Consider the following 26,206-nt stretch of genomic DNA (forward strand, 5'->3'; position numbering starts at 1 on the left):
TTTTCCCATCACCCTGTTTTAGATTTTTCTACTTCATTATCATGCTCTGAAAACAATTTTAGACCTTTGTTAGTGTCCTTGTGTGTATCTGTGTCCCCCAAGTGAGTGTAAGCTCAGACTGCAGCAGGTCCCTTGCTAGCCTTCATTGTCACTGTGTCCCCAGCACCCAGCTTGTGACTGGCCACCCACAATGTGTTCCATCAGTGTTTGGTGAGTGAGTGGACGGGTTATTGAGCCACTTGATCACACATGGTGGACTCAGAGGCCCCTGAGAGGACCATGCTGTGCTCACGCCATCCCTGGTCCGTTATTTCCAGTCAATGGCCAGAAAGAGAAGCCACCTGCAAATTGCCCAGCTTTTCATTTTATTCTCTGAAATCACTACTCAATATCCAGGAAAAAATGGCAAACTGTTGGGCATTATCTACCAATGTAGAACATAGGCATCCTGGTGACCCAGCAATTCCACTCCCAGGGACAGGCCCACAGGACACGCAGAGGTTGACTAAAAGGCACAAGCCAGGGTGCTCCCTGCAGCTCTATGCATGCAAAGTGCCCGGATGCCCATCAGCGGAGCAATGAGTGGACTGTACGTGGGCAGGCACGTGGTGCTGGGAAGAGAGAATCTACAGCCAAGTGCACGGATGCAGATGAATCTCACAAGTGTAACGGTGGAGCAAAAGACACCGGAAACGGAAGAGATACACTGCCTGGCTCCCTCCGGCCTGAGCAAAAAATAAATAAATAATAAAAGTCGTGCATATATCAATGCGAGTCTACACTGTCGGAAGATGAGCCTCCTCGGGTTATCTAGCCAAGGTGGCTATCCCTGGGGGTGACCGAGTGACTGGAAGAACACCCAGGGCCTCCTAAGGGGTCTACACGGTGGTTGTCCTCCCTTGGTGGACACGTGTGCCTCCTACGCTGGGAAGGCCTGAGTTTTACGTGTGGGTGGTGATCTCCAAGGAGCAGTGAGAAATCCTACCGAAGAAGGAAGAGCCCGGATGCCCAGCAAGGCCTGAGAGATACACATCCCCCAGCTCAGTGATTTGAGGGCGGGGCGGATTCTAGGGCTGGATTCCTGAGGGTCCATCTTGACTCGGCCACTTACTAGAAGTGTGACCACAGGCAAGTGATTCAACCTCTCTGTGCCTCAGTTTTCTTCATCTCTGAAGAGGAGAGAGTAACAGTGTTCATCTCCAAACAGTGTTTTGGGGTTTCAGTGAGGTAAGACTTGTAAAGGGCTTCGAACCACACCTGGGACCTACTGATTACTATGTACCTATATGTACCTATACATAATAAGATAGTAGAGGAAGTGCTACATCTACCCTCAGAAAAATGGAAAAATGCCTTTAAGATGTGTTAAGTGTATATTTGTGTGCCTACGTACTGAATTATGTTGTTGGCACTTTATTACTTATTTACTTATTTTTGGTACTGAAAAATGAACCCGGGGATGCTCTAGTACAGAGCTACATCCCCAGCCTTTTTTGTTTTTATTTTGAGTCAGGGTCTCCCTAAGTTGCCTCGGCTGACCTTGAACTTGCGATCCTCCCGCCTCAGCCGACCCAGGCGCTGGCATTATGCGCATGCTCCCCCATTCCTGACTCTGGCACTTGACACGTATCAAGTCATCGCGTTCTCCTATGGCATTTTAAAAGTGGGGAAACGGAGGCACAGAGAAGCCAAGTCCCTTCCCAAAGGCTTCCAGAGAATAAGAAGCAGAGCCGGAATCTGAGCTAGTGCAAAATGCAAATGGGTCGTCCCTTTGCAAAACTTAAAAATTTCAAGATGGTGACAGCAGAACATTCTGTTCAGGACCCTCCCAAGCATGGGTCACAGGTCCATGAAGCCAGCCCTGTCTGCATGCACAAGATTATATCGGACCCCTGCAACCCACGCCCACGTCTTCAAGGCCGGTGGAAGATGCAGGCAAGGAATCAAGAGGCTCACTGTCCCAGGGGAGCCACCAAAGCAATCCTCTCAACCGAAAGGTGGGTCTAAGGACAGAAAGGCACAGGAGCTCCTACCGTGGTGCTCTGGTGAGGAGGAGGTGAGTCCATGCACCCGGAAAGGGAAATGGAAATGGCACCCAATTAAGATTTCATCTTCAGGAGAAAATTTGCAAATGCAGATAGCACGGATGGTATGAGAATGGCAAGAACCTGGTCTCTTTGGTGGATTTTTGTTTCTTCTTCTTCTTTCTTCCTCAAAGCCACAAGGAACCACGGAAAGGGAGGGAGGTGAGAACCCCCACATTTCCCAGCATGCCAACCTGTGCCCTGCAGAGCAACTTGACTTGTCTACTGCTTCTAAACAGCTGGAGAAATGTCAAACTGTCATCAGTGATTAAAGTGGGATTTTCCAAAGGTTTCAAAATATTTCAGAATTCAAGACCTTATTCCTCTTGCAGAAAATAAATCCAGGCAGCCTTGCCTTAACCAAATGCATCATGGGACCCGCGCTCCTTACTGGTTTTCCTCTCGGTGTGTTGATAGTGTAAGACAGGCTCGGTCTTTGCTGTGGTTTTCTTTGCAGTCTTAAGCAGGTTTTCTTGGCTGCCTCTACCCAACCAAGAACCAAGGGAGCCCGTGCCTAGGCCCACTCTCCACCAGCATGTAGATCTGTGAGGGAATTACAGTGGGTCCCCCTGCCATGCAGCAGGCATGCAGGACTCCTGGGACTGGGCCTTTGCTATGCACACCTCTGTGCCCAGGACCAGGTACGTCATCACTGGGGCCAGTGCAAAATGAAAATGGGTCGTCCCTTTGCAAAACTTAAAAATTTCAAGATGGTGACAGCAGAACATTCTGTTCAGGACCCTCCCAAGCATGGGTCACAGGTCCATGAAGCCAGCCCTGTCTGCATGCACAAGATCTACTCCAGAGCCTGGAACCTAGCTAGTGCTTAATCAGCAGGTACCAAATGTCCATCTTGCCATTATCATGATTCCCTCTGAGAAGATCCTTTGGGTCCCTGAACTGTGACAGTATTTTCTAACATTTATGGAGCAGTCACTGGGTTCAAGACATTATTCTTGATGTGTTAACTCATCCGCACGAAGAGGCTGTGAGGTAGAGACTATTATTGTCTCAGAGGAGGCAGCTGAAGCACAGAGAACTAAGTCACCTACTGAAGGTCATGCAGTTGCTAAGAAGTTGGACTGGATTTGACCCAGAAGGCCTGGCTCCAAACCCTCCTACTGAGTTAGGATAGAAACACTTAGACAATCACTAAAGGAGCCCCTCTCCTTTAGGCTGGGGCCCCATCTTATTTCTCTTTGGGCAGTGATGTCCCTTCTTCATCCATGTTCCAAGCTGAGTGGAGGAGTGGCTGGCTGTAAAAGCATTGAAGGGTTGTTCTGGGTGACATGCAAATATTTAATCAGTGGCATGACCTGGGACCTGAGCACTGAGAATGGACCCCAGAAACTTTGGTGGCCCCTGCTATACCACACTGAATCCTTTGGTGGCTGGACCATCGGGCCAGCAAAGAAGGTGGGATATTTGTGACTCTGAGACAGGAAGATGCAACAGGAGGACCCCTCCAACATGACCGTGCCCCTACATCATGCTCATCTCCCCATTATTTTGGACTTCTCCATTGCATTCCTGAGAATGCTTGGCTCATTTCAGGCTGTAAATGCTCATTTAAATCCACAAGCATTTGGCACTCCTACAACATACTATAGATCAAGAAAATGTGGAGGGGGACAGTGGTTCAGGGAGTGAGTACAGCTTTATGAAACATGATTCGGTCCATGCCTGGCACACAGTAGGTGCTCACTTAATGCTTCTTAAACTGAGCTTTTATGAAATTAGAAGACCTACCCCCAGATGTGCAAGACCAATGGGGTCCATTGCTCTAGTGGTGAAATATCTATTGTTAGGTGACAATTATTCTCAAACTTGGCAGTTTAAAACAGGGATTGTCAACTTTTTCCTTAAGAGGCTAGATAGTAAATATTTTAGGCTTGTGGACCATATCATCCTCCTTTGCAGTTACTCAACAGTTACTGCTGTTATAAGACCAAAGCAGTCATAGACAATGTGTGCATGAATGGGTAATATTGGGTTCCAATAAAACTTTATTTACAAAAAACAGTGGGAAGAAGTTGGAAAGAAGTTTGCTAACTCTGCCTTTGAACATTTATTATTTCACAGTTTCTGTGGGTCAGGTCTCCACATGCAGCTCAGTTGGGTGCCAGTGGTCTCTCAGGGGTTGCGATCAAGTGGCCAACAGGGACCACAGTCACCAGAAGACTGAGGTGAGGTGAGACTAGAGAATCTGCTCCTGAGCTCACCCCCAGGTTGAAATCATGGACATAATCCCAGAGATGGAGGGGAAGGTAGCCCAGAATGTGCCATTGGGTTGGCCCTGCTATAGTTGCTAGACTCTGCCAGGAACCTCTAAGGAGCTTGGAGTAAGCTTCTCAGAAGTGCCTATCCTGCGAGGATGTGGGGGGAGAGGCATGCTGGTACATTGCTGGAGGAGTTGCAAATTGGTGCAGCCACTCTGGAAAGCAGTATGGAGATTCCTCAGAAAACTTGGAATGGACCCACCATTTGATCCAGTTTTCCCACTCTTCGGTTTGTACCCAAAGGACTTAAAATCAGCACACTACAGTGACCCAGTCACATCAATGGTTATTGCAGCTCAATTCACAATAGCTAAGCTATGGAACCAAACTAGATGCCCTTCAATAGATGCATGGATAAAGAAACTGTGGTATATATACACAATGGAATATTAATCAGCCATAAAGAAGAATAAAATTATGGCATTTGCAGGTAAATGGATGGGGTTGGAGGACATCATGCTAAGTGAAATAAGTCAATCCCAAAAAAAACAAAGCTTGAATGTTTTCTCTGGTAAGTGGATGCTGATACACAGTGGGGGTGGGATAAGGGAAGAATAGAGGAACACTGGATTATATAGAGGGAATTGAGGGGGGGCAGGGGAAGGAAAGATAATGGAATGAGACGAACATCATTACCCTATGTACATGTATGATTACACAGTGTGACTCTATATTGTGTACAATCAGAGAAATGAAAAGTTGTATGCTCCATTTGTGCACAATGAATCAAAAAATAAAATAAAATAAAATAAAGTGCCTGCCCTGGGAATGGAGCAAGAAACATTTAGCCATTGGTCCCCCTCCTTTGGCCAAGGGTGTTACGTACCTGCAGGACGTTAAACCAATGGGCATGAGATCCCTGCTGACGTTCCAGTTGATGCATCAGAGAAATGAGAGGTACGCCGTGGTGGCTGCTGGGAGGTCCTGCCTGAACCAGTGGCTGCACAGGGAGGTAGAGCTGAAGGGACCTGAGGTGGCTCAGAGAGGGGTCCACGAGGGCTCCTCCCTGCGGGAAGCAACACCGCCCCGCCCCGTGGACTTCAAGCATGGCCTCGTATGGCTTTAAGCAAGGAAGGATGAGCAGGAGCAGCCAGGGCCCCCCGCAGGGCCTCCAGGGCTGCTGTGTGCCCTGCGTGTGGCCGAGGCAGGACGGGCGCTCACGCTCCACCTGGATCCTGGAGTAAAGAGGACGTAGATCAGAGCCACAACCAGCACCAGGCAAAGCGGGGGCGACCGTCACCAGCAAGATGCGAGGGTTGATTGTTACTGGGCCACAGCAGCCTAACCTGACGGATTGATTCCATAACTGAACTTGAAGTTGGAAACCATGCAAAACGATCAGAACCGGCGGGCGTCGGCGCCAGGATGACGCTTCGTGACTTCTACCTTAGAAAAGCAAACTTCTAGCTTGATCAATGAACTCGTGTGGCTTTGAAGTTCACTTTGCACACTGTGGGCTTGCGGGAGTGGCCGCTGTCCCGAAACCATCATGCCATGGCCTTGACGCCACGGTCAGTCGCCAGGGGGGCTGATGAGGCTCAGCCTAGCCCTAAGTCCTTCACACTGCAACGCTTAGGGAGCGGGTGAGAGGGACACAGCCAGCAGAGGGGTTGGGCCGGCCTCCTCTCTCAGTCTGAGGTCTGAGGGGACACAGGGGGGTGGGAGGGGGAAGGAGGCATCAGGCTCAAGGGCAGAATTTCACAACTTCTTGTTGTTCTTGAGATGAGACAATATGTTCTGCTCATACGGTGCCTCTTGTAAGTTCGGCAGGGCTTCCCAGATTAGCTCTCCAGGTTCCACGACATCAACAAGTAAGTATCAACACGTGCACTGACACTAACTAAGAAACTCTACCACAGGGCCTTTGCATGTGCTATTCCTGTTGTTTAGAATGACACTATGCAATAGAAATAAAAGGTGAGCCACAAAGTTAATTCTAAACTTTCTAAACCACATTTTAAAAGGTCAAAAGGAAGAGGTTGAATTAATTTGGTGAGTGTGTCTGGTGTTGGATATTGAACCTAGGGCCTCATGCTTGCTAGGCATGATCTCTACCACTGAACTTCACCCCTAGCCCATCTAATTTTAGTAACATACTTTTTTTAACCCCAAAATATTATCATCTCAACATGTAACCAATAATTAAAAATTAGCTGGCCTGTAATCTCAGCTACGGAGAAGTTTGAGGCAGGAGAATCACAAGTTCGAGGTCAGCCTGGGCAACTTAGTGAGACCCTGTCTCAAAAAAAAAAAAAAAAAAAAAAAGGCTTGGAACGTACTGCACAGTAGAGCGTTTGCCTCGCACGTGTGAAGCCCTGAGTTCAACCCACCAGTGCCATGCAGAATACAGATTTTAAAACTGATGAGATTTTATTTTTTTCATTTCATACGAAGCTTTTGGAATCTGCTGTGTATTTGACACTTACAGTACATTTCAGTTCATACCAGCAGCCCGGGACCACATGTGGCTGGGTTCCTGTATCCAATAGAGAAACCCTGTAATACACTTTTGCCAGATTTTTCAAGACCGGTTCTGGTCTCAGCTTAAATGTCACCTCCTCACAAATACCTCCCTTGATGGTGCCATCTAGAGTCCCACTCCTATACCTCCTTTCCTATCACCTTGTACATCAGGGCTGCTATCACAAATGACTCATAGTGGTGACTTAAAATGACAGAAAGATGTTCTCTGGGTTCGGGAACTAGAATCTGAAATCGAGGTATCACCAAGGCCATGCTGTCCCTGGAGGCTCTGGTGGCGGGGAGTCCTCTTCCCGCCCTTGCTAGCTCCTGGTGGCTACCACCGCCCTTGGTATCCCTTGGCTTTCAGAGGGCTGTCCTCCCCGTGTCCCCAGCTCTGTGTCTTTCTCATAAGGACACTGGTCACATTGGATGAAAATCCCACCTTACTCAAGGATGAGGTGGAACTCCAGCAAAGTTTGACCTTGACCAATCACATCTGCAGTGGCCCAATGTCCCAAGGCATGCACATTGCCAGGTTCTGGGGAGGCTCTGAATGTGAGAGGCCAAGAGAGAAGGCAGGAGAAGCACCTGAAGTTTGGATCTTGGTCAGGTTGGCGCCATTTCCTTCCTGCGGGAGGGAGCACTCTGTACCCACAGGGCGTCCCATTCCTACAACTGAGCCTGAGAAGCAGGGCGGACAAACCCAGCAGCCACAGGTCACTGAGAGGAATGGACCCAGGTAAAGAGGCAGGCGCCATGAACTTCAGAGGACTGCTGTCAGAAAAGAGCCTTATACTTTCAAACCAAGACCGAGATCTAAATATTCAGATAGGTTCTTAAATAGGTTCAAGCAATTCAATCAAGAGGTTGGTGGGACACTGGTGCCACTATGGAGGCCAAAACAGAGTATGTTCCCAGAGGTGACCCTTGATTGACAACCTCTTGTGTCATGCAATTCCCGATTATCTTTAAGAATCTGAAAGAAATCTGAATTCCAGTGTAGATCAGATCAAGGCAGGACTCTGGTCCATAAGCTCAGGCATGTTGATTGAATCAAAAATAAAAAAAGCAGATTGGACACAATTAGGCCTAAGCCAACCAAAACACCTTCCTCCCTTCCTGCGGTCCAACCCCTAGGAGAGAAAATAGGTCCTTGACCCTAGTGATATTTTTACCCATTCACTTAAGTGCAAAGACTGGGGGGAAGGGAAATTCAGCTGTCATGGCTTCTCTTTCCCTTTGATCAAACCCGGAATCACTCTTCCAATATCCCTTTTCCCAAAAACCCCCAATGACCCTGATGTTCCTCCCAAAGGAATCAAAATTAAGAATATGAGAGAGGGCTTCAGTCTGGGCTTTGTCAGGTTCTCTCAGCCTCAGTGGTCCAATCTCTATGACAAGGGCTAGGTCATACCCCAACTTTGTACAACATTATGCAAATTAAAGAAAGATATTTTTCCACCAGTGTAGTTCTAAACCAAGACACACAATTGAGTGATCACAGAAAGGCTGACTTTATACCATCTTAGCCCCTCTGCTGGGTGCCCTATTCAGTGAAGATCCTATACAACCATACATAGCCACCCTGTATAATCTCTCCCTTGTAAGCCTATTGTAAGAATTAAACATGATACTGTTTTATGATAGTAGAGTGAAACAGACATTATTACCTCATGTACATGTATGACTGCATGACCCAAGTGATCCTGCAAGATGTATAATCAGAAAAACGAGAGCTTGCACTCTATGTATGATCTATCAAATTGTGTAAATGCATTCTACTGTCATGTACAACTAATTAGAACAAATAAAATTTTTAAATTTAAAAAATTAAAAATAAAATGCTTAGCACTATTATGTGGTCAATAATAATAATAACTCAGCATGCTATGCTTTACTCTTAATTTATTTACATGATCTTCAACTGAATAATACAGGCAAATCTCAAAGCAGGGCAGCTCTTGGGGTCTTCAATATGATTTGAGGGAGTGAGGACAGAGAATTAAATAAATACTGAATGGTAAGAAGTTTCTCTTCAATGTTCTCATTTCTTCCTAGGAAGATTCACTACTGAACACCTTCAGCACTTGCTAATGACACTTGAACCCCTAGAAATCTTTCCCAAGCAAGCCTGGGCTGTTTATCTTTTACAATTTCCTTTTCTGGTGACTAACAACTTTTTTTTTTTTAACAGTCATACCAATAGTAGTATTAACTTTTCTTCCAAAACATATGTATTTGAGTTTTTTAAATGACCTGATTTAAGGGAAAATGTCAAGTCAATACAAGTAGAAGTGGTAGCAGAAAGCTTGAAGTTTGGGAAACTTGACCTCGGGCAATTCCAAGCAAGGTCAGACCTTTACGTTTTTCGTTGGAACCAGGAACTCTGACTCCCCTGACAGGAAGCAGGAAAGGAACAGGGGTTCATGCAAGTGTTTCACGTCCAGGGTTCCTCTGTGCGACAGGTCTGGAAGCGTCTAGAACCACCGCTCCTGCCTTCTGATTTCTTGGCAACTCACATAGGTTCCCTTGGTCTCAACTCAGTTTGCGCCTGGACTCTGATAAACCTTCACTTTGAGAGGCGCACCTGGGTCAAGGGTCCCGAGTTCCTCCAACCTCAGGGAGCGACCTCCGCTCTTGGAGGACGGAGTCTGGCTCTGTTGGGGCAAAGCCCAGAATGGAACCGGCTCCGGACCACAGAAGGGTCTGAGAGCACCTTCCCTGGTCAATTCGTGCTAGCGCGCCCTCCAAAATGCAAGAGGAGCGAGCGGAGCAGGGTCCACGCTGAGGCTGTGCTTGATCCTGCGATGTGTCGCCCGGCATTGCCAACAATTTATTGCCATTAGATGACGTCGTCAGGCGCTAATTTCCTGGTGGCGCTCCATCACAGGCCTCTAAACACCAGGGGAGGGGCTCAGAGGCCGTTGGGCGGAGAGCGCCGAGGAACCACAGCGAGCCGAGCCAGGCGGGGGTTCCCATAACGAGGCTTTAATGAGGGGAGCGCGGCCGGCCTTTGTGGAGAAGCCGGAGAAGGCCGGGCCCCGCGCTCGGCGAGGTCACTTCCTCCCCAGGGCCCTGAGCGTCAGGGACAGCTGCGGCCCCCAGGCCCGGTACCCACTGCGGGGCTCTTTGGGGTCCCCACCACCCTCGCCCACTTCAAACTGCTGCAAGACAAGCAGCCATGCAACAATGCAAACGTGCTCATTACCATATCTTCAATATGCATGAAGAAAATGCGCAATTCTGGCCGAGCCCCATCACCGGCTCTGGCCTCGGCATCCAATAAGGCGACATATTCATCTCTCGAGATGGATGAGGAGGGGGCGCCAGGGAGGCAGCCGATAGGAGGGGGAGAAGGGAGGAAACAGATCCTGGAGAGGGAGAGAAGAAGGGATATACACCAAGAGGAGCGCCCAAGAGGGACCAAGAAATTGAGGAAGGGACAAGGAGAGGGTGAGGGTGAAAGAAGGAGAAAAGAGAACGACAAACGCAGGTGGGGGGGAAGGACACCATCACCAGGAGAGGGAAAAAGAGACAAAAGAGGAGAGAAACGGAGCAGGATGGCGAAAAGTGAATTAAGTGGCCCTGCGGAAAAGTATAAAACAGAACAAATTAGGGAGCAGAAGAAAGACAAAAAGAATGGCCCAGAAATCAAACACACAGAGCGTGCAAGGGATAGAGGAAAAACAAAGGAAGTGAGGGGAGCGAAACTGCAGGTGGGAAAAGACGATCCTGGAGAGGTAAAGAAAAATAAAACTATTCACGCTAAGGGCCAGGTTTTTCGATCTAGGCCATTATTTGGGGCGCTGCGCATCGCGGGCGGCCGGAGGACCCAAGGGAGTGGGCCAGGTCGGGTGGCGCGGGGGCGGAGCAGGGCCGCCAAAGACCGGCTGGACGGCCTCCGCCTCTCCTTGGGCAGCCTGTCCGCTGGGGAGTGCGTAGGCCTGGCCCGGGGCCCACCGGGCGCTTCGCGACCCGCTGCCGCTGCGGCCATTCCGGTGGGCGGCCTCTCCCGGACAGAGAGCGAAGTTGGCAAAGTTTCCCCCAAAGTTTCCCTGTCACTTCTCCAGACTCCGGGAAGACCTCCGAGGCCCTGGCGGCTTGTAGAGAGCGGTAGCATTTTCCGGAGAGGCTCTGGAGGCCCCTGGCCCGCGCCTCCTGGGATGCTCGGAGTCCGGGTTCCTGGCCAAACACGAATTCTTCCCGGTGCGGTGCCAGGCCACGCATTAGGTCCGTGCGGCTGCTAATAGCGGAGAGAGAGAATGCGAAAGAGGGAGAGAGAGAGAGAGAGGGAAGGAAAAAATATTCTCAGCTCAATTTAAGTCTCATGGAAAGGGCTTACAACTGTAATTAAATCATTAAATTCTTGTCTACGCTTCACAGAGCGGAGAGAAATTAACTTCCCACCAACCTCATTTTCTATTTGAACATGAAATAATGATTTTCTGCCCGTCTAATTACAAAGCCAACATCTGATCAAGCCAGCATCCAGAGGGGATTATCGCATGCACGAGTATTAGACCTCATTACCAGCTTGAGTGCAAAATTATTACATCTTGTAATTGGATGGTGAGATTTATATACAGATCGGCCCGGTTTCTGTAAGATTGTAATTACAAGCTTCGTTGGTTAGCTACTTATCAGAACTTTGCAGGAAAACAAAACAAATGACTGAGGAAAACGAGCATTTCATTAACCTGTAACCCGAGCGCGGGGGGAGGGAGCGGTAGGAGCGCGCGCCGGCGGCGTCTGCAGGAAGCCGAGGGAGAGTCAGCCTGCACTGCCGCCGGGGGACTCCGGGCCTTGGGAAGAAAGGACCGAAGATGGGCCTCGGCTGGGAGACACAGAGCGACAGGGGCTCTCCACCACCGGGACGCGCGCGCACAGCGGGGCTGGGCGAGGAGGGATCAAGAAAGGGGCCTTGATGGCTCCAGGCTTGTGTGCAGTGCGCGGCGCAGCCCGTGAAACTGGAGGGCCTCAGGCCCTGGGCTCACGTCGGGCAGCGGCTATGGGTGCGCGTCCAGCGCACACGGCTGTGTGCGCCACGCGTGTGCGACTGACACCCTTTCGGGACACTCCCTGCGCCCTGGGCGGTGTTCAAAGAGCGTCAGCAGCGAGTCTCCACAGCGCTTTGTGCGCTAGGAATATTGGAAGAAGGAGAGATGATGGAGAAGCTTCTGCGTGCGGCGCGTTTGTGCGCGTTTGTCTTTCCCAAATCAACTTCCCGTGCACCTGCTTTTCCTCGCTATGCGAGAATATCACTCTGACCTAATCTCTTGGATTAAAAATCCCTGGAAAATATTCGTCGGCCCGCGGAACCACGAGTTGAGTCCGGATTCGGGTTCCACTGGCCCGGTCCAGTTGAGGGACCAGCATCACGTCGGGGTTCCTCTGTCTCAGACGCTGAATCCCGACAGGGGGGTGCGGATTTCAGGGCCAGACCAAGGCTGTTCCCAGCTGGAGACTAGGGTAGCCGGGGAGGCTGCTTCTGCTCTGGGCCTGGGGCGCCTGGAGGGGTGTAATTAAGCAGAGTTCTTGGGTTCTCGGCTTGGTGTGGAGGTTCACCCTCTGGGCGAGGGGCGGACCCCGCCCAGTATGTCTGGTTCCTTAAACAGTCTCACCCTTCCGGGTCCTCTTTCCCGCGGCCCTCAGTCCAACGCAGCCGGGTCAATAACTGGTTAATGCGGAAGGAGCATCTCGGAGGCTCATGATTACTTTTTTTCTTTTCCTTCAGGAAGAATTGAATTAAATATCGGGCGTCTCACCCTGGCACTTACAGCACAACCCCGGTTCTCCCACCTCAAAATCTCTCTCTCACCGCCCTCCTGGTCTGGTGCCACCACTGTGCAAACTCTAGGACTTCGGGGCTGTGGAGGCTCGACGTCTGCACCTAGAACACATCCTGGGGAATGTTACCCTCGATTTTGTAACCCTAAGATTTTTCGTGAGAAGGTGAGCCCAGGATTCCCTATGACATTCTCTGAAAAGTTTAACTGGAAACGAAATCAGGCGCCGGGGAGACATTTCAAGGCCACCGAGCTGCCCCTGATGTCGCCTCCTTTAGCAAAGCTCACCTAAAGCCAAAGCCCAGCACCAGACAGAGGCGCAGGACAGAGGATAGGGAAGTCTTTCAGACCCATTTTGGGAAGACACCCGTTCCCCCCCACCCCCATCGAATCCTAAACCTGGTCGTCCCCGAACTTTCTTTTGTCTTTTCCCTCAATTTTCTTGGTGTTCGAATCTACCTGAGTCATCCACGGGTTGAAAGAAAGTGGCAGGAGTTGGGGTGGGGTAAAAACTGGGTTCCACGGCCATGTTAGAAGAAACTTTTTATTATGCAACTGGGCTCCCCCGAGCTGCTGTGATCGGAGACCCTCGAATACCCCCACTCTAGTGGAATTTGGATTCGATTCCTTGATCAATCAGTGCGGGGCGGCAGCCTTCCGCCTCCAAGCTGAGGTTGGCCACTCCATTGTAGAGTCGCCTCCCCACGAGTTGTCCCCGAGGCACGACCGCCTGAGGCCAGGCCCTTGCGTGGGTCGCCGCCGCGGCCTAAAGCATTTAGTCCCGAGCCGCAGCAATTCCGGGAATTTCAATGCCTTTCCTGACTGTACGCCCTAATCCGTGAAGGTGGGCGCCTGATTATTGATATTTCAAGTTTGTTTTAGGAAATACTCCAGCATACAACCAAAAGTCTTGCCTCCCATCCCCCCACCCCCTCCCGGGCGGTGGGAGGATCCTTGCAGAAAGAAAAACGGGTTGACGCAGGAACCTGGGAGCAGGGGAAGGGCTAGTGAAACGAAGGATCTCAACAGATCAAAAAATGCCAATGTAGAAACTTCTCAAAGTACTCTGAAAGTTCTTGGGCCCTCTGACGTCCGGCTCCCTGTTCCTCCCCTCTTCCACTCCTCCTGGCTCTACTGATTCTTCGCGGCTCTAAAAGACCTCCGGAGTGTCCACCCTTTGGCCAACGAGTCGAGCCCGCCATTTCCAACAGGGATTCGCACCCCGACACCCGGGAGGCGTTAATGTGGCAAATTGCAGTGTTTGGTCCTCCCGGGTAGCGGGTTGACTCCCCACTCCCTGGACAGTGAGATGGCCTTTAAAAATGCCATTAGGACGCACTCTTCTTCCTCCCAGCCGACCGCACTGAGAGAGGCTGGGAGTCGAAAGGTGAGAGCTGAAAAGGGGACCCCGGCAAAGAAAAACCCCGGAGTCTCCCCTGGTCCAGGGTCCGGTCCCGACCCGAGCCTGTCGTTGCGGCTGGGGGAGAAGCGCGAGGAGCGGGAGGCGGGGAGGGGCGAGCTGACCCTGTCCTAACCCGCGTCCCTGCGTCTCTCGCTCCCCCTCCCGGCGCAGGCAGGAGGGGGCGGGAAGGGACTCGCAGCGCCCCGGCTCCCGCCCCGCCCCGCCCCGTGCGCGGTATCCGCGGGGGTGGGCGGCCTCGCCCGTAAGGCGCCCCGGCGATTGGCGACTCGGCGAGGAGACGCCAGGAAAAGTCGAATAAGAGGGCGAGACGTCAGACCCGAGATTTGGGAAAGGGTGAGGGAGGGGGTGGAAGGGCGGGGACGGACACACAGACACCGACGCGGACACACACCCCCCGCGCAGCGCCCTAAGTGTCCGCAACTTTAGGCCGCCTTAGACCAGGGCGCAGAAAGGCCAGGAAGGTCGGGGGAGGCAGTACGCTGTGAGCAAAGGGAGGCTTTAAAAGAGGAAGGAGAGAGGAAAAAGTGAAGGGAACAGAACGGGGGAAAGCAGTAGGGAGCAAGGGAAAGAGAAGAAGAAGGAAAGGAGAGAGTTGCTAGCGTCCAGCACGGCGAAGGAGCGGAAGCGATCCTGGGGGGAAGAGGCGCAGCGAGGGGAGGGGAGAGGAAGGGAGAGGAGGGGGAGTGAAAACTAGAGGAGGGCGAAGGAAGCGAGGCGCGACACTCTCGCGGAGAGGAGGGCAGTGAGGAGCGCCGCGCGGGTAGAGGCAGCTCAGGCTGCCGAGAGGAGGGAGCGCGGCGCAGAGAGGAGGGGCTTGCGGCCCCGTAGAAATGTCAATCAGAGCCCGGAGCCCGGGGAATCTCCGCCAATCTGTTCGGACCTGACCTGGCTCCTCGCCGCCGCCGCCGCCGCCGCCGCCGCCGCCGCCGCGGAGCAGATCAATAGGGGAACGCGGAGCGCAGCGCAGAGCGGGAGGTAGCGCGGCCCCAGCTCGGCCCAGCCCCCGATGCGCGCCGGAGCCCGCGGGCGGCGCTGAGCAGGGCGGCCCCAGGGGCCGGGCCCCCTCTCCGTCCGTGCCCCGCGGGCCACCATGTCCTTCCCCCAGCTCGGATACCAGTACATCCGCCCGCTCTACCCGCCCGAGCGCCCGGGAGCTGCAGGCGGCGGCAGCGGCAGCGCGGGGGCCCGGGGCGGACCCGGCGCGGGAGCCTCGGAGCTGACCGCCTCTGGGTCCCTATCCAATGTGCTCTCGTCCGTGTACGGGGCGCCCTACGCTGCGGCCGCTGCGGCTGCCGCCGCCGCCCAAGGCTACGGCGCCTTCCTGCCCTACGCCGCGGAGCTGCCCATCTTCCCGCAGCTGGTAAGATCCGGAGGAACCGGGGGAAAGAGGGTTGGAGTTGGGGTGCCGGGCGAGGTGAGCGCGCGGGAGTAGACTACCAGGATCCGAGCCAGGAGGGTGGAGGCGGCGACGCTTGAAGCTCACCCGCGCTCCCTCCGCGCGTGTCCCCTTCCTTTTCCATGTGCGTACAGGGCGCGCAGTATGAGCTGAAGGACAGCCCTGGGGTGCAGCATCCGGCCGCGGCCACAGCGTTTCCGCACCCGCACCCCGCCTTCTATCCGTATGGCCAGTACCAGTTCGGGGACCCGTCCCGTCCCAAGAACGCTACCCGAGAGAGTACTAGCACGCTTAAGGCCTGGCTCAACGAGCACCGCAAAAACCCCTACCCCACCAAGGGCGAGAAGATCATGCTGGCCATCATCACCAAGATGACCCTCACCCAGGTGTCCACCTGGTTCGCCAATGCGCGCCGGCGTCTCAAGAAGGAGAACAAGATGACTTGGGCACCCCGCAGTCGTACCGATGAGGAGGGCAATGCTTACGGGAGCGAGCGGGAGGAGGAAGACGAAGAGGAGGACGAGGAAGATGGCAAACGCGAGCTGGAGCTAGAGGAGGAGGAGCTCGTGGGGGAGGAGGAGGACACGGGGGGCGAGGGCCTGGCAGACGACGATGAAGACGAGGAGATCGATTTGGAGAACTTAGACGGCGCGGCTGCTGGGCCTGAACTGGCCCTGTCTGGGGCAGCGCGCAGGGACGGTGACCTAGGCCTGGGACCCATTTCGGACTCCAAAAATAGCGACTCAGAAGACAGCACCGAGGGCTTGGAGGAGCGGCCACTTCCAGTCCTGAGTCTGGCCCCAGCGCCACCGCCAGTGTCTGGGACTCCACCATCTCCTCCCTCGCCTCCCACAGGCCTAGACCCCTGCGCTCCGGCACCGGCTCCCTCGTCTGCCCTGCAGAAGCCCAAAATCTGGTCCCTGGCCGAGACGGCCACTAGCCCGGACAACCCGCGCCGCTCGCCTCCTGGCACGGGAGGTTCTCCTCCTGGGGCAGCCGTCGCACCCCCGGCTCTGCAGCTTTCTCCCGCAGCAGCCGCTGCCGCGGCCGCGGCTCACAGACTGGTCTCGGCGCCACTGGGCAAATTCCCCGCTTGGACCAACCGGCCGTTCCCAGGCCCGCCGCCCGGCGCACGCCCGCACCCTCTCTCCCTGCTCGGTTCGGCCCCTCAGCACCTGCTGGGACTTCCCGGAGCCGCTGGTCACCCGGCTGCCGCCACCGCCTACGCTCGACCCACGGAGCCCGAGGGCGGAACAGGTGACTGTGGAGCGCTGGGCTAAGTGGGAGGGGGATCCGCGAGGCCCGCTCCGGGGATGGACAGGGCTCTGGGGGTGCGAGGCGCTTTTCTTTACGCTCGGCGTCGCGCTCCCGCGCCCTGGCGCCTGAACCCAGCGTTCTAAAGGCCCTCTTTTCTCCCCCCTTCGCTTCTCTCAGATCGCTGTAGTGCCTTGGAAGTGGAGAAAAAGTTACTCAAGACAGCTTTCCAGCCGGTGCCCAGGCGGTAAGAGACCCCGAGCTTGGGGGGATGGGGAACCGGCGGGCGGGAGGAGGAAAGAATTCGGAGCCAAACGCACCTCTTATTGCCCCAGGGGGAAACTGGCTGGGAAGTTTTGTTTTTTTGTTTTTTGTTTTTTAACAAGGGAACAAAATTCACTCCACTGTTACTTCTTGCGGGTCCAGAAACCTCTCGCCAGTTCTCGCCAGTTCCTGCGGGTTTAGAGCTGGGGAACCCTAACCTGACTGGGCAAGCAGGCCCCTAGAACGAGCGGCCTCGCTGTGACGCCCACCTCCTTCCAGACACTGGGGTCTTGGCGCCTTCTGCCTGTCTTAATAGTGTAACCCCCACACACATACACCTCCACTTGAACAAGATTGTGCATTGAGACACCTCCCCGCCCAGGGCCCCAGCCCCAGGTAGGGTGTCCCCGCCCCAGGCGGCCTCCGAGTCCCTGGATCTCACCTCCTTTGCTCCCACCGACTCTCTTCCAGGCCCCAGAACCACCTGGATGCCGCTCTGGTCTTATCGGCTCTCTCCTCATCCTAGTTTGTTTTTATTTTTAATAATTTTTAAATCATTGTAATAATTGTAAAAACAAATCGCTCTGTATAGTTACAACTTATACGCATGTCCGTGTATGAATACCTAAAAAGAAAACTAAACAAAAAAGAGAAAGAAAAAGAAATAAAATCAGTCCCCATCAACCCTCCCCAAGTCGCTTCTGTGCCACCCCACATTAGCTGCCATTGTCAGGTTGGTTTGTTCGATTGATTCGGGGAGGGGGTGGAGTTTCAGTGAGAATAAGCGTCTGACTGTTTTGTATATACAGAAAAATGTACATATGTGTGAACCAAATTGTACAAGAAAGTATCTATTTTTGGCTAAATAAATGAGCTGTTGCCACTTTGACTATAACCGGCTGCCTGCCCCCGGAAAGATCTGTTTGGTGATTCTTTTGGGTCTGGGGGTATTTTCCCCCCAGTAGTTCGAAGGCTCTCACGAATCATCAGGAAAGGACAAGTGAGGAGACAGGACCGTGTAGTCAGGGGACAGCAATGGCTGAGGAGGAGCAGAAGTGGGGGTACTGGGGGCCACAGACTAGAAGCGTTGGAGGAACCTGGAGCGCCCTAGATGAAGAGCAGAGGAGACCGGTGGGAAACCTGGGCAAGACTTCCAGGAGCCGGGAAACTGGGTCCAACAACCCGGTCCACGGAAGCAACCGCGGGCCTTTGGAGCCTTCTGTGTGACTTAGCAGAAAAACCTAAACGTCTGGACGCGGAAGACAGACTGGGCGGTTCTGGTCACTCCTTGCTCCCATTCTTTGACAGGCACAATCAAGGTTTTCTCAATCTTACGTCTAAAGGGCTGAGCAAGCGCAGCTTCCAGGCCTCTTTCCAGCCACACTGCAGCCTTCAGACGTCTCCGTATAGATGCAAACTTGTGGGTTGGCCGTGGTGGGGGGAATATGGAGTGAGAGGTGTCCAGGGGTACAGACCCTTCCTTCTGGGTGACGTGTGACTCCTCCAGTTGACGTGCTCCAACTGCAGTCGAACTGGAGGACCGTGGCGATATCTCTGCGTCTAGGCGCTCCAGTGGAAGGGGCAACTTTCTGGGGTCCTGGAGCGGAGTTTGGGGGTCGGGTTGTTGCACCTTTCCAGCCAGGATTCCGGCTGGAGGCGGGCGGGGGGTGGGGGAGCCGGGAAATTTGGGGCTGGAGCTCCCTCTACAGGACAAAAGGGACGCTAGGCGCCTCGCTTCCAGGGCCTTGGCAGCCAGGCCAGGCGTCGCGCCCCCTGGGCGCCCTGCTTTTCCTCTTTCAGTCTGCCAACCCATCTTGATCACCTTTGACTTGAAGATGAGGGGAATGCTGGAGAGAGTGACGCGTCCGGGTAGGACGTAGGACCGCCTTCTTCGCACCCCTCCGCCCACGATAGTAAATAGGCTGGCCAGATGCAGGGAGCTGGACCCGCAGAGCTGAGTCGGGCAGGCGTGGGACCATCTTGCGGGTTCCCTGGGAGGCTTAAGAAGACCTCTCATTCCCAAAGCCACCGAACAAGGAACAGAGTATGCCCTCCACCTCTGGGGCTCGGCGGGAGCTGGGGAAGTCGACAAGGATGGATCCAGGCGGGCACAGATGTTTGAGCACCTTCCTGGAGACATGCACTCAGGATAGAGCATTCGGGGTGCAGCAGCGCCCCAGTTACAAGTGGGGAGGGAGTGTTAACATAGTGGCAGTCGCACAAAGGGCTTCTCAGTGGAGATGACCCTGGCAAAGACTTCCTGCAGCCTTTTCAACACGTTTGTTCCCCAGGGGCGGGAGTCACTCCCACAGCGCTCTCCTCTCCCCACTCCTTGTGTTTCTGGAGTCGGGCACATTTCCAGGGAGCAGGCCCAGACTGGCCACAGAACCCCCAGACATGGAACCGGCAGAGCAGGCGGTGGGAGAACTTCAACTTGCCAGGGCTTCAAACCTGAGGCTGGGACCTGAGGACCAGGGCTGAAACTCCTGGGAGCACAATGAGAATCTTTATAGGCCCACACCTTGAAGACTCCCTCTCCAGCCTAGAAGTCTTGACTAGCACACACCCTGCTCCCCCTTTACCTCCTTGAGCCCCTGGGCAGATCATTGAACTCCTCCTACCCTTAAGTCCTCCTCTGCAAGATGGGAGTCCTGCTGTCTCCCTGATGGGGAAGTAGTAGTGGCGCTGAGATCTTCCAGAATCTGAGACCCCACCCCTCAGACAGCCTGCATGATCCCACCTACCCCACCATGGGTCACTGAAGTGTCTTCCTTCAGGCAAGTCCAGCTCCACCAAGGGAGAAAGGAAACTTCCCCAGACAGGGGCCCAGCCTGGCGGAGAGAGAGGCTATGACAGAAATCAGGCAACTTCTCCATATTTAATATCCAAAGGGAAACTGGGTCTGTTCTGAGGAAGATGGGCCTGGACAGACTGGACAGAGCTTGAAAGAACTGGTGATAGGTCCCTGGGGCTTGCTCCAGTGCACACCCTGGAGTTTGGTCAACTTTTGGGTCAACACATTGCAGGGATAGGACCCTTGGAGAAACCAATTTTCTCCACCTTGCAAGAGTGAGCAGTCAGTGCACATGCTGTGGGGACTTGGCATAAACACGGAGCAGCTCCCATGGTGTGTATCTTCACTTAACCCATAGAACACTTGGGCCCTTCAAGTGGCCCCAAATTGACCCCAATAAGATCAACTAATCAGAACTGAATCTCATAGTTTCCCAGCAAGACACAGCAGAGGAGGTGGCATTTCTCCAGGGAGCCAGGTCTCATTTCTTTTCCTCCCCGGACCTCTCCCTCAGCCCACCCCATTCCCTCCTCTCAGGAGCCCAGGAACAACTGCCTCCATTCCTTTATTGTTGGTCCTTAAAATCTAAAGGGGAACTTAGAGGGAAAGAGGGAGAGAGACAGAGAGAGAGGGAATATGAGAATATGGGTATCTCATCCCTGGTCTGATTAAGCTTCAATTAGAAATAAAATATGTCAATCACCCACCAGGAAGGGGTTTCTGCTGTCGGGGTTGGTTATGCAGAGCACTCCAAGGTGTGTGGGATAATCAATTAGGTCAGAGGAAGGAATGTGTGGCAGGGCTTCCCTCATTATTTGCATGGAGCTGGCGGGGTGGGGTGGGGGGGCGGTGCATCACAAGGGCAGGAAGCCAGAGAATAAAATTATCTCCCTAAGTGATCGCCCACCTCTGGGACTGGATGTTAATGGTTTTCAATTGAATTTCTTTTCAGGGAATACAGGGAGGAAAAATCAGGGTCCGATCAAAAGGAGACAAGAAAGGGGAGCTAGAGTCCCCAGGTGAGGTGTGAGGAGGGGACAGGGCCTTGCGTACTGGGCTGGTGTTCTCTGGGCCCCTAGAGGGCAGGCAGGCCCAGAGGCTCCACTATCCAAGGCCTGCCTGGGTTTGCAAAGTTAGCCAGAGCAATCGAATGCTTGAATAGGAACTGGATGTCAGATATCTTCTGCTTTGGGTTTATGGGGAGTTTTTGCCAAGACCTTGCTTTGGGCCTTATTATTTGTACCCTCTAGAAATGTCCGATCTACCCTAGCATTTCTGATTGCATGTGTCCCCTCATGCCTATCCAGTAAAAATGGGCAATTGCAGCCGGGTAAAAACTGTGTCCCTGTTTGGGGCTAACTCTCCAAAGCGGGACCTGAATCACCTACTCTAGGCCCCTCCTCAAATATTTGGAAAATTGGAGGGTTGGATTAGACAAACTCACCCCAACATTCTCTCAAATCCAACAGTGTCCAGAATCAGGCATAGAGGAAAGAAGAATGGCTCTAAAGACAACGTGGGAGGAAGGGATACTGCCTCCTGACCCCAGTTGGCCCCTGTCACCTGACTCAGCCAGTCAACCTGACTGCATTAAAAATGTCCACCTTTGTGTGACCAGCCTAGCTTTGATGTAGCTGCTGCTCCTCTCTGAAGGCTCCAAGCCTCCGAAGGCCATCTCTGGAAAATCTCCCTGAACGCACCCCCTGCTGAGGTGGGACACAGCTGGAAGAGGTATTATGAGCAGGGCAGTGCTCCTTAACCAGGCAATTTTGTCTCCCCTCCCACCCTGGGGACAGTTGACAACGTCTGGAGACGACTAGGATGGGGCTGCGAGTGGAATCTCAAGGGCTGAGGCCAGGGATGCTGCTGAAGGCCCTATAGGGCACGAGGAGGTAAAGGGCACAGAATCAGCGCCCTAGGTGCACCTGACCTTATCTGATCTCAAAAAAGCCATGCAGGTCAGGCCTCACTAGTACCTGAAATGCAGTCCAAAATGTCACTGGTGCTGGGGATGAGAAGCAGTGAGCTGAGGAGAGAGAGGTGTCTGGGGCCGGCACAAGGAGGATGTTCTCCCAGAAACCCCAGCTTTATCGAGGGAAACACTAAGACTCCGTGGAGCCGTTGGGCTCCCTAAAAAACTTTTGGCTCTGGAAGGGGGAAGTAGCAGGGGAAAGACAGCAAACCGGAAACGGGGAGCCTGGAGAAAAGTAAGAGTGAATCTCAATCCAGCCGGTGGACCTGGAACCTTCTCCAGCCAGCAGTGAAAGGGAGGGTCAACCCCCAGGAGGATGTGCGTCTGCAAAGCAGGGGCCTTTCTCCCTTGGATATGATGTCAGAAGCAGGTTACAGGAAGCTGCTTACAGATGAAGCTTAAGATGTGTGAGTTTTGCCTAGGAACTGCCGCCACCCTCAGCGGCTGCCGTGTCTTCTGTGCACATAAATGCCACTATTTATTTATTTACTTGCTTATTTTACCTAGGAGTGTGTGTGTGAGTGTGTGTGTGTGTTGTGTGTGTGTGTGTGCGCGCGCGCCCTGTCAGGCAGCAGGAGGGAGACAAAGGCAGGTCAGGGCTGACCGGGGCTGGCCTGGCTGGCAGGCTGTGACGTCACGGCTTTGTGTGGTGGGGAGCCCTGCATTCTCTCACTGCTAGGCCGCTAACAAGTGGGCCCACAGCCTCGGGCCTTTGGAGTGCACTCATCTGGCAGATTGCACTTCTCTCAGCCGCTCAGATTTATTTTGCCAAAGTTACAGGGCAATTATGGAAATGCGCCCTTTGAAGCCAGGCTGATTTCTCTTTATTTTCTTCTCCCTGACAAAGCAGAGCTTCCCTGCCTCTGGTGGGCCTCTCTGTGTCTCTCTCTTTCCCTCCCTCTCTTTAATAATTCTTAGAGTTTCCAGGGGTAATGTGAAAAAATCTTTTTAAAGGTGGTAAAAGTCTGTGTAGATAATGTGAGTATTATTTTAGTATTTTTGAAGTGGGACTTCGACAGCCAGGAGGAGAGAAACGGATTAGTGACAGAGAGAAGCAGATGTCTCCTGCCACGATGGCTGGTCCCCGCCAGCCTTACCTTGCCACGCCGGGTGAGGCCCACAGAGCCTGGCACGAGGACGGGCTGGTAACAGACCGGCCCAGCTGCCTAGGCCCCTGCTTAGCCCCTGGAATCATAGCTCCACAGATGGATCGGAAGAGGCTTGTTACCTTAGCTCACGCCTGGGAGGGAGAGGCCTGCTCAACGGAACCATGTTCCTGAGCTTTGTCCATGACTTACCAAAGGAGCATGGAATCTGGAGGCTCCGTGTGAACGTATTTCTCTCCTCCCGCCCCACTTTGTTTGACGCTGGGGTGTTGAGAAGTGGTGTCCGGAGCCAGATGGTATCAACATGGGCCCTGTTCAGGTCTGTGCAGGGGAAGTCAGCAGCCTGGATTGCTTGGTGTCTGGGTCTTGGTGTCCGTATTTTAGAGTGGCTTTGAAGTTTTCTTTGTCCATATTTTTGTTTCCTCCTTCCTTCCTGTCCTGGGAGTTTGGCTCATTCCGTGGACAAACACCAGTGGGAAGTCCTGCCACCTCAGGAGACAGTGCCAGCCTCGGTTGCCTGGCCAGAGGGGAAGCTCTTTCAGCTCTTACTTCCTTGCCCCCTTGAAAACATGAAATGAAGTTTTAAAATGGAGTTAAGTAAGTGTTTATGACATGGTCCACCCCATGCTAAGCCCTTCCCGTGCGTTTTATTCAATATTCATGGCCTCCTCTGGGAAGAAGCCATATTCTCTCCCTTTTGCAGGTGAGAAAATTAAAGCTGGGGAGGGAGCAGGGAGAACAGAGGGTGTGGAGAAATTTCTGGAAACATGGAAAACAATCAGAAAGGAGTGAAAAAAAAATCAAAGTAGAACATTCCATATGGTGCTCCCCATCTGAATCAAAGCACTTGTGTTTGTGTGTGTGTGGTGCTGGGTAACAAACCCAAGTCCTCTACCACTGGTGTATCCCCCGCCCTCCATCTGAATTAAAAAGGGGAATATTAATTTATTTGCGCAAGAAACCCATAAGAGGGGTTATGTCAGGGAAAGGACCTGGTCACTTGTTGGGATCAAGGCAGGAGGAATATTTTTCAGTATATAATCCTTTACTCCTTTTGACCATGTGTATGTGTTAGCTCTTCAAAACCCTTGTTTGTTTTTAAATAACGCATTTGTTTGTTAACACCTACAGATACTCACCAAGCACCACCTGAATCTGCAGGACCATGCCTGTAAGGGGTGGTGGTCCAGGGGGCAGGCCCTGGAATCAGATCGCCTTGGTCCAAAGCCAGGTTCCATCACTCCCTGTGTGACCTTGGATATGAACTGCACCTCTCTGATCTTTGCTCCCTCCTAAAGCAGGAAGAGTAATTTTATTATTTTCCTCATAGGCCGTTGAGAGAATTAAGCAAGTTCATTCATGCTCCCAGCAATGTATCCGACACGATGATTCACCTAGTGCATGATGATGACCTAATAAATCATCTGTTATTTTTATTCATTAGAACAACCACCTTAGGCAATAAGCATTATTGCCCCCATTTCATAGATAAGTAAGTCCCTTGTTGGCCACTAGCACAGCGTGGCCAATAAATGTAGAGTCAACATTCTGACTCTGGTCTTTCTGGAGGCAGGACACACGCCCGGGCATTCATCCGCACTGGACTCAGCCACTGTTTCATGCCTCGGAGTTGGAGCAGGCAGCCCTGCAGCTGTGATTGCACTTCACTCCCCACCACCGCACTGATACCTGACCTACCTCATGAGCCTGACGCTCTTGGACGGACCAGGATCACGTGCAGGACCAGCACCTGGTTCTCGCTGCTTCCCACCCGTTTCCGCTGTGGAAGACAAGATGGCAGGGCATCCAAGTGGCTGTACCAGAGGAAAGACTTGCATTTGCTACCTTCTCGTCTTTCTCAAATTCAGTCCTGGTGAAGGGGGTTCCAATGCATGTACACATCAGATATTGCAGGGAGAGGCCATTCATATTGGCAGGAGAAATGCTTGTCTTCCTAGATCTTTGCTACTCAATATGTGGTCCCTGGACCAGCAGCGTCAGCATCAACCCAGGGACTTCTTAGAAAGAGATACTCAGGCCTCTTCCCACATCAACTGGGTCAGAATCTGCACGTCCCTAGAAATGTCTGGGTGACATGAGCGTATTAAAGTATGGGGCACACTGACCTAGAGGTTCCTCAGTGAAATATGTGCACCCCCAGGATCAGAACTATCTCTGAGGCTTGGGCCTCCATAGGAAATGCAGGATGGAGCTGGGGATGCTGGGGATGCTGGGGATGCTGAGGATGCTGGGGATGCTGAGGATGCTGGGGTGGGGAGGTGGAGAAGATGGAGGAAGGAAGGAAGTCAAGAGGAAGATGATACCAAGGCCGATTACACCAAAACCAAAGACGCATCCTGCCTCCTCCTCCACATTTTAAACATGCCTGTGGGTAATACTGGGCTCCTCATATCCACAACCTCTGCCCACATGTCCTTCTAGATAGTGTAAGCATAGCTGTGGGATTCACTAGAAAAATTTAGGGCTTTATTAATAGCATGTGATCCCTAGTAAACTCAGTTATATGTCATGAAGAGGAAGAAAAGGAGAGAATGGAAGAGAAGAAGGCAAGAAGAAAGGAAGGGAGGTAGGTGTAGGAATGGGTTGACCATTTGGGATGGACACAAAATAGGCAGGAGTCCTGGAGGGCCAAGACTATCTCATTCTCTTCCCCTCCTCCTCCTTCTTTTCCTCCTACTAGGGAGTGAACCCAAGGATGCTTTACCACTAAGCTACATTTTTCCCAGTTCTTTTTATTTTTTTGCTTTGAGACAGGGTCCTGCTAAACTGCCAAGACTGGCCTTGACCTTGCATCTTTCTGCTTCAGCAGAGTTGCTAGGATTACAGGTGTGGGCCACCTGCCTGCTATTCATTTGCTGCTTTTTATTCATTGGCCAGTATTTATTGCTCAAAGAAACAACATGAATCTCCCTCCTAGAGGTTTCGGTCTACTGGAAACAAATGATTTAATAATAATAATGTGTTACATTTGCTGGCCTATGATATAAACAGGATGCTATAAGCATACATGATAAAGGGGACCCTAACCTGGTTTGGAGTGGGGGAGGCAGTGGGTGTGGATAGAGTAATGTGTTCATGGGCCTGGCTGCTGAGAGGGTCCGATGGCCACTAACCACACTTGGCTACCGAGCCCCTGAAGAGTGAGTGACTGGTCCTAAGTGAGGAGTGATGTAATGCAAAATACACTCTGAATTCAAAGACGCGGTGCATTAAAAGAAAAGAGAATTCAAAGTAGCCTATAATTTTGTTTTATATATCAAAATAATATTTTAGACACATGGGGTTAAATAAGATATATTATTAAAATCAATTTTAACTGTTTCTTTATACTTTTTAAATACAGTTATTAGGAATTTTCTGGCAC

General features: G+C 52.4%; 1 protein-coding gene across 5 annotated transcripts; it reads left to right on the plus strand.

Moving 5' to 3' along the window:
- The first annotated feature begins 14,382 nt into the window (after positions 1-14,382).
- On the plus strand, positions 14,383-24,332 carry Irx3 (iroquois homeobox 3). Of its 5 annotated transcripts, none has more exons than XR_007105453.1 (6): positions 14,383-15,395; positions 15,566-16,688; positions 16,866-16,932; positions 20,696-20,762; positions 21,213-23,418; positions 23,953-24,329. XR_007105453.1 is itself a non-coding variant. In XM_047529009.1 (5 exons), exons 1-4 carry the CDS (start codon positions 15,126-15,128, stop codon positions 20,751-20,753), a joined length of 1,518 nt encoding a protein of 505 aa, XP_047384965.1. In that variant the 5' UTR covers positions 14,383-15,125; the 3' UTR covers positions 20,754-20,762; positions 21,213-24,332. The 5 variants fall into 5 exon arrangements, 3 of the variants coding, with proteins under 3 accessions (XP_047384965.1, XP_047384967.1, XP_047384966.1); XR_007105454.1 differs by having other exon boundaries at positions 21,213-21,474; positions 23,953-24,304; XM_047529009.1 differs by having other exon boundaries at positions 21,213-24,332.
- Positions 24,333-26,206: the final 1,874 nt, after the last annotated feature.

Source organism: Sciurus carolinensis, chromosome 16, assembly GCF_902686445.1.
Source record: "Sciurus carolinensis chromosome 16, mSciCar1.2, whole genome shotgun sequence".
Classification (NCBI taxonomy): domain Eukaryota; kingdom Metazoa; phylum Chordata; class Mammalia; order Rodentia; family Sciuridae; genus Sciurus; species Sciurus carolinensis.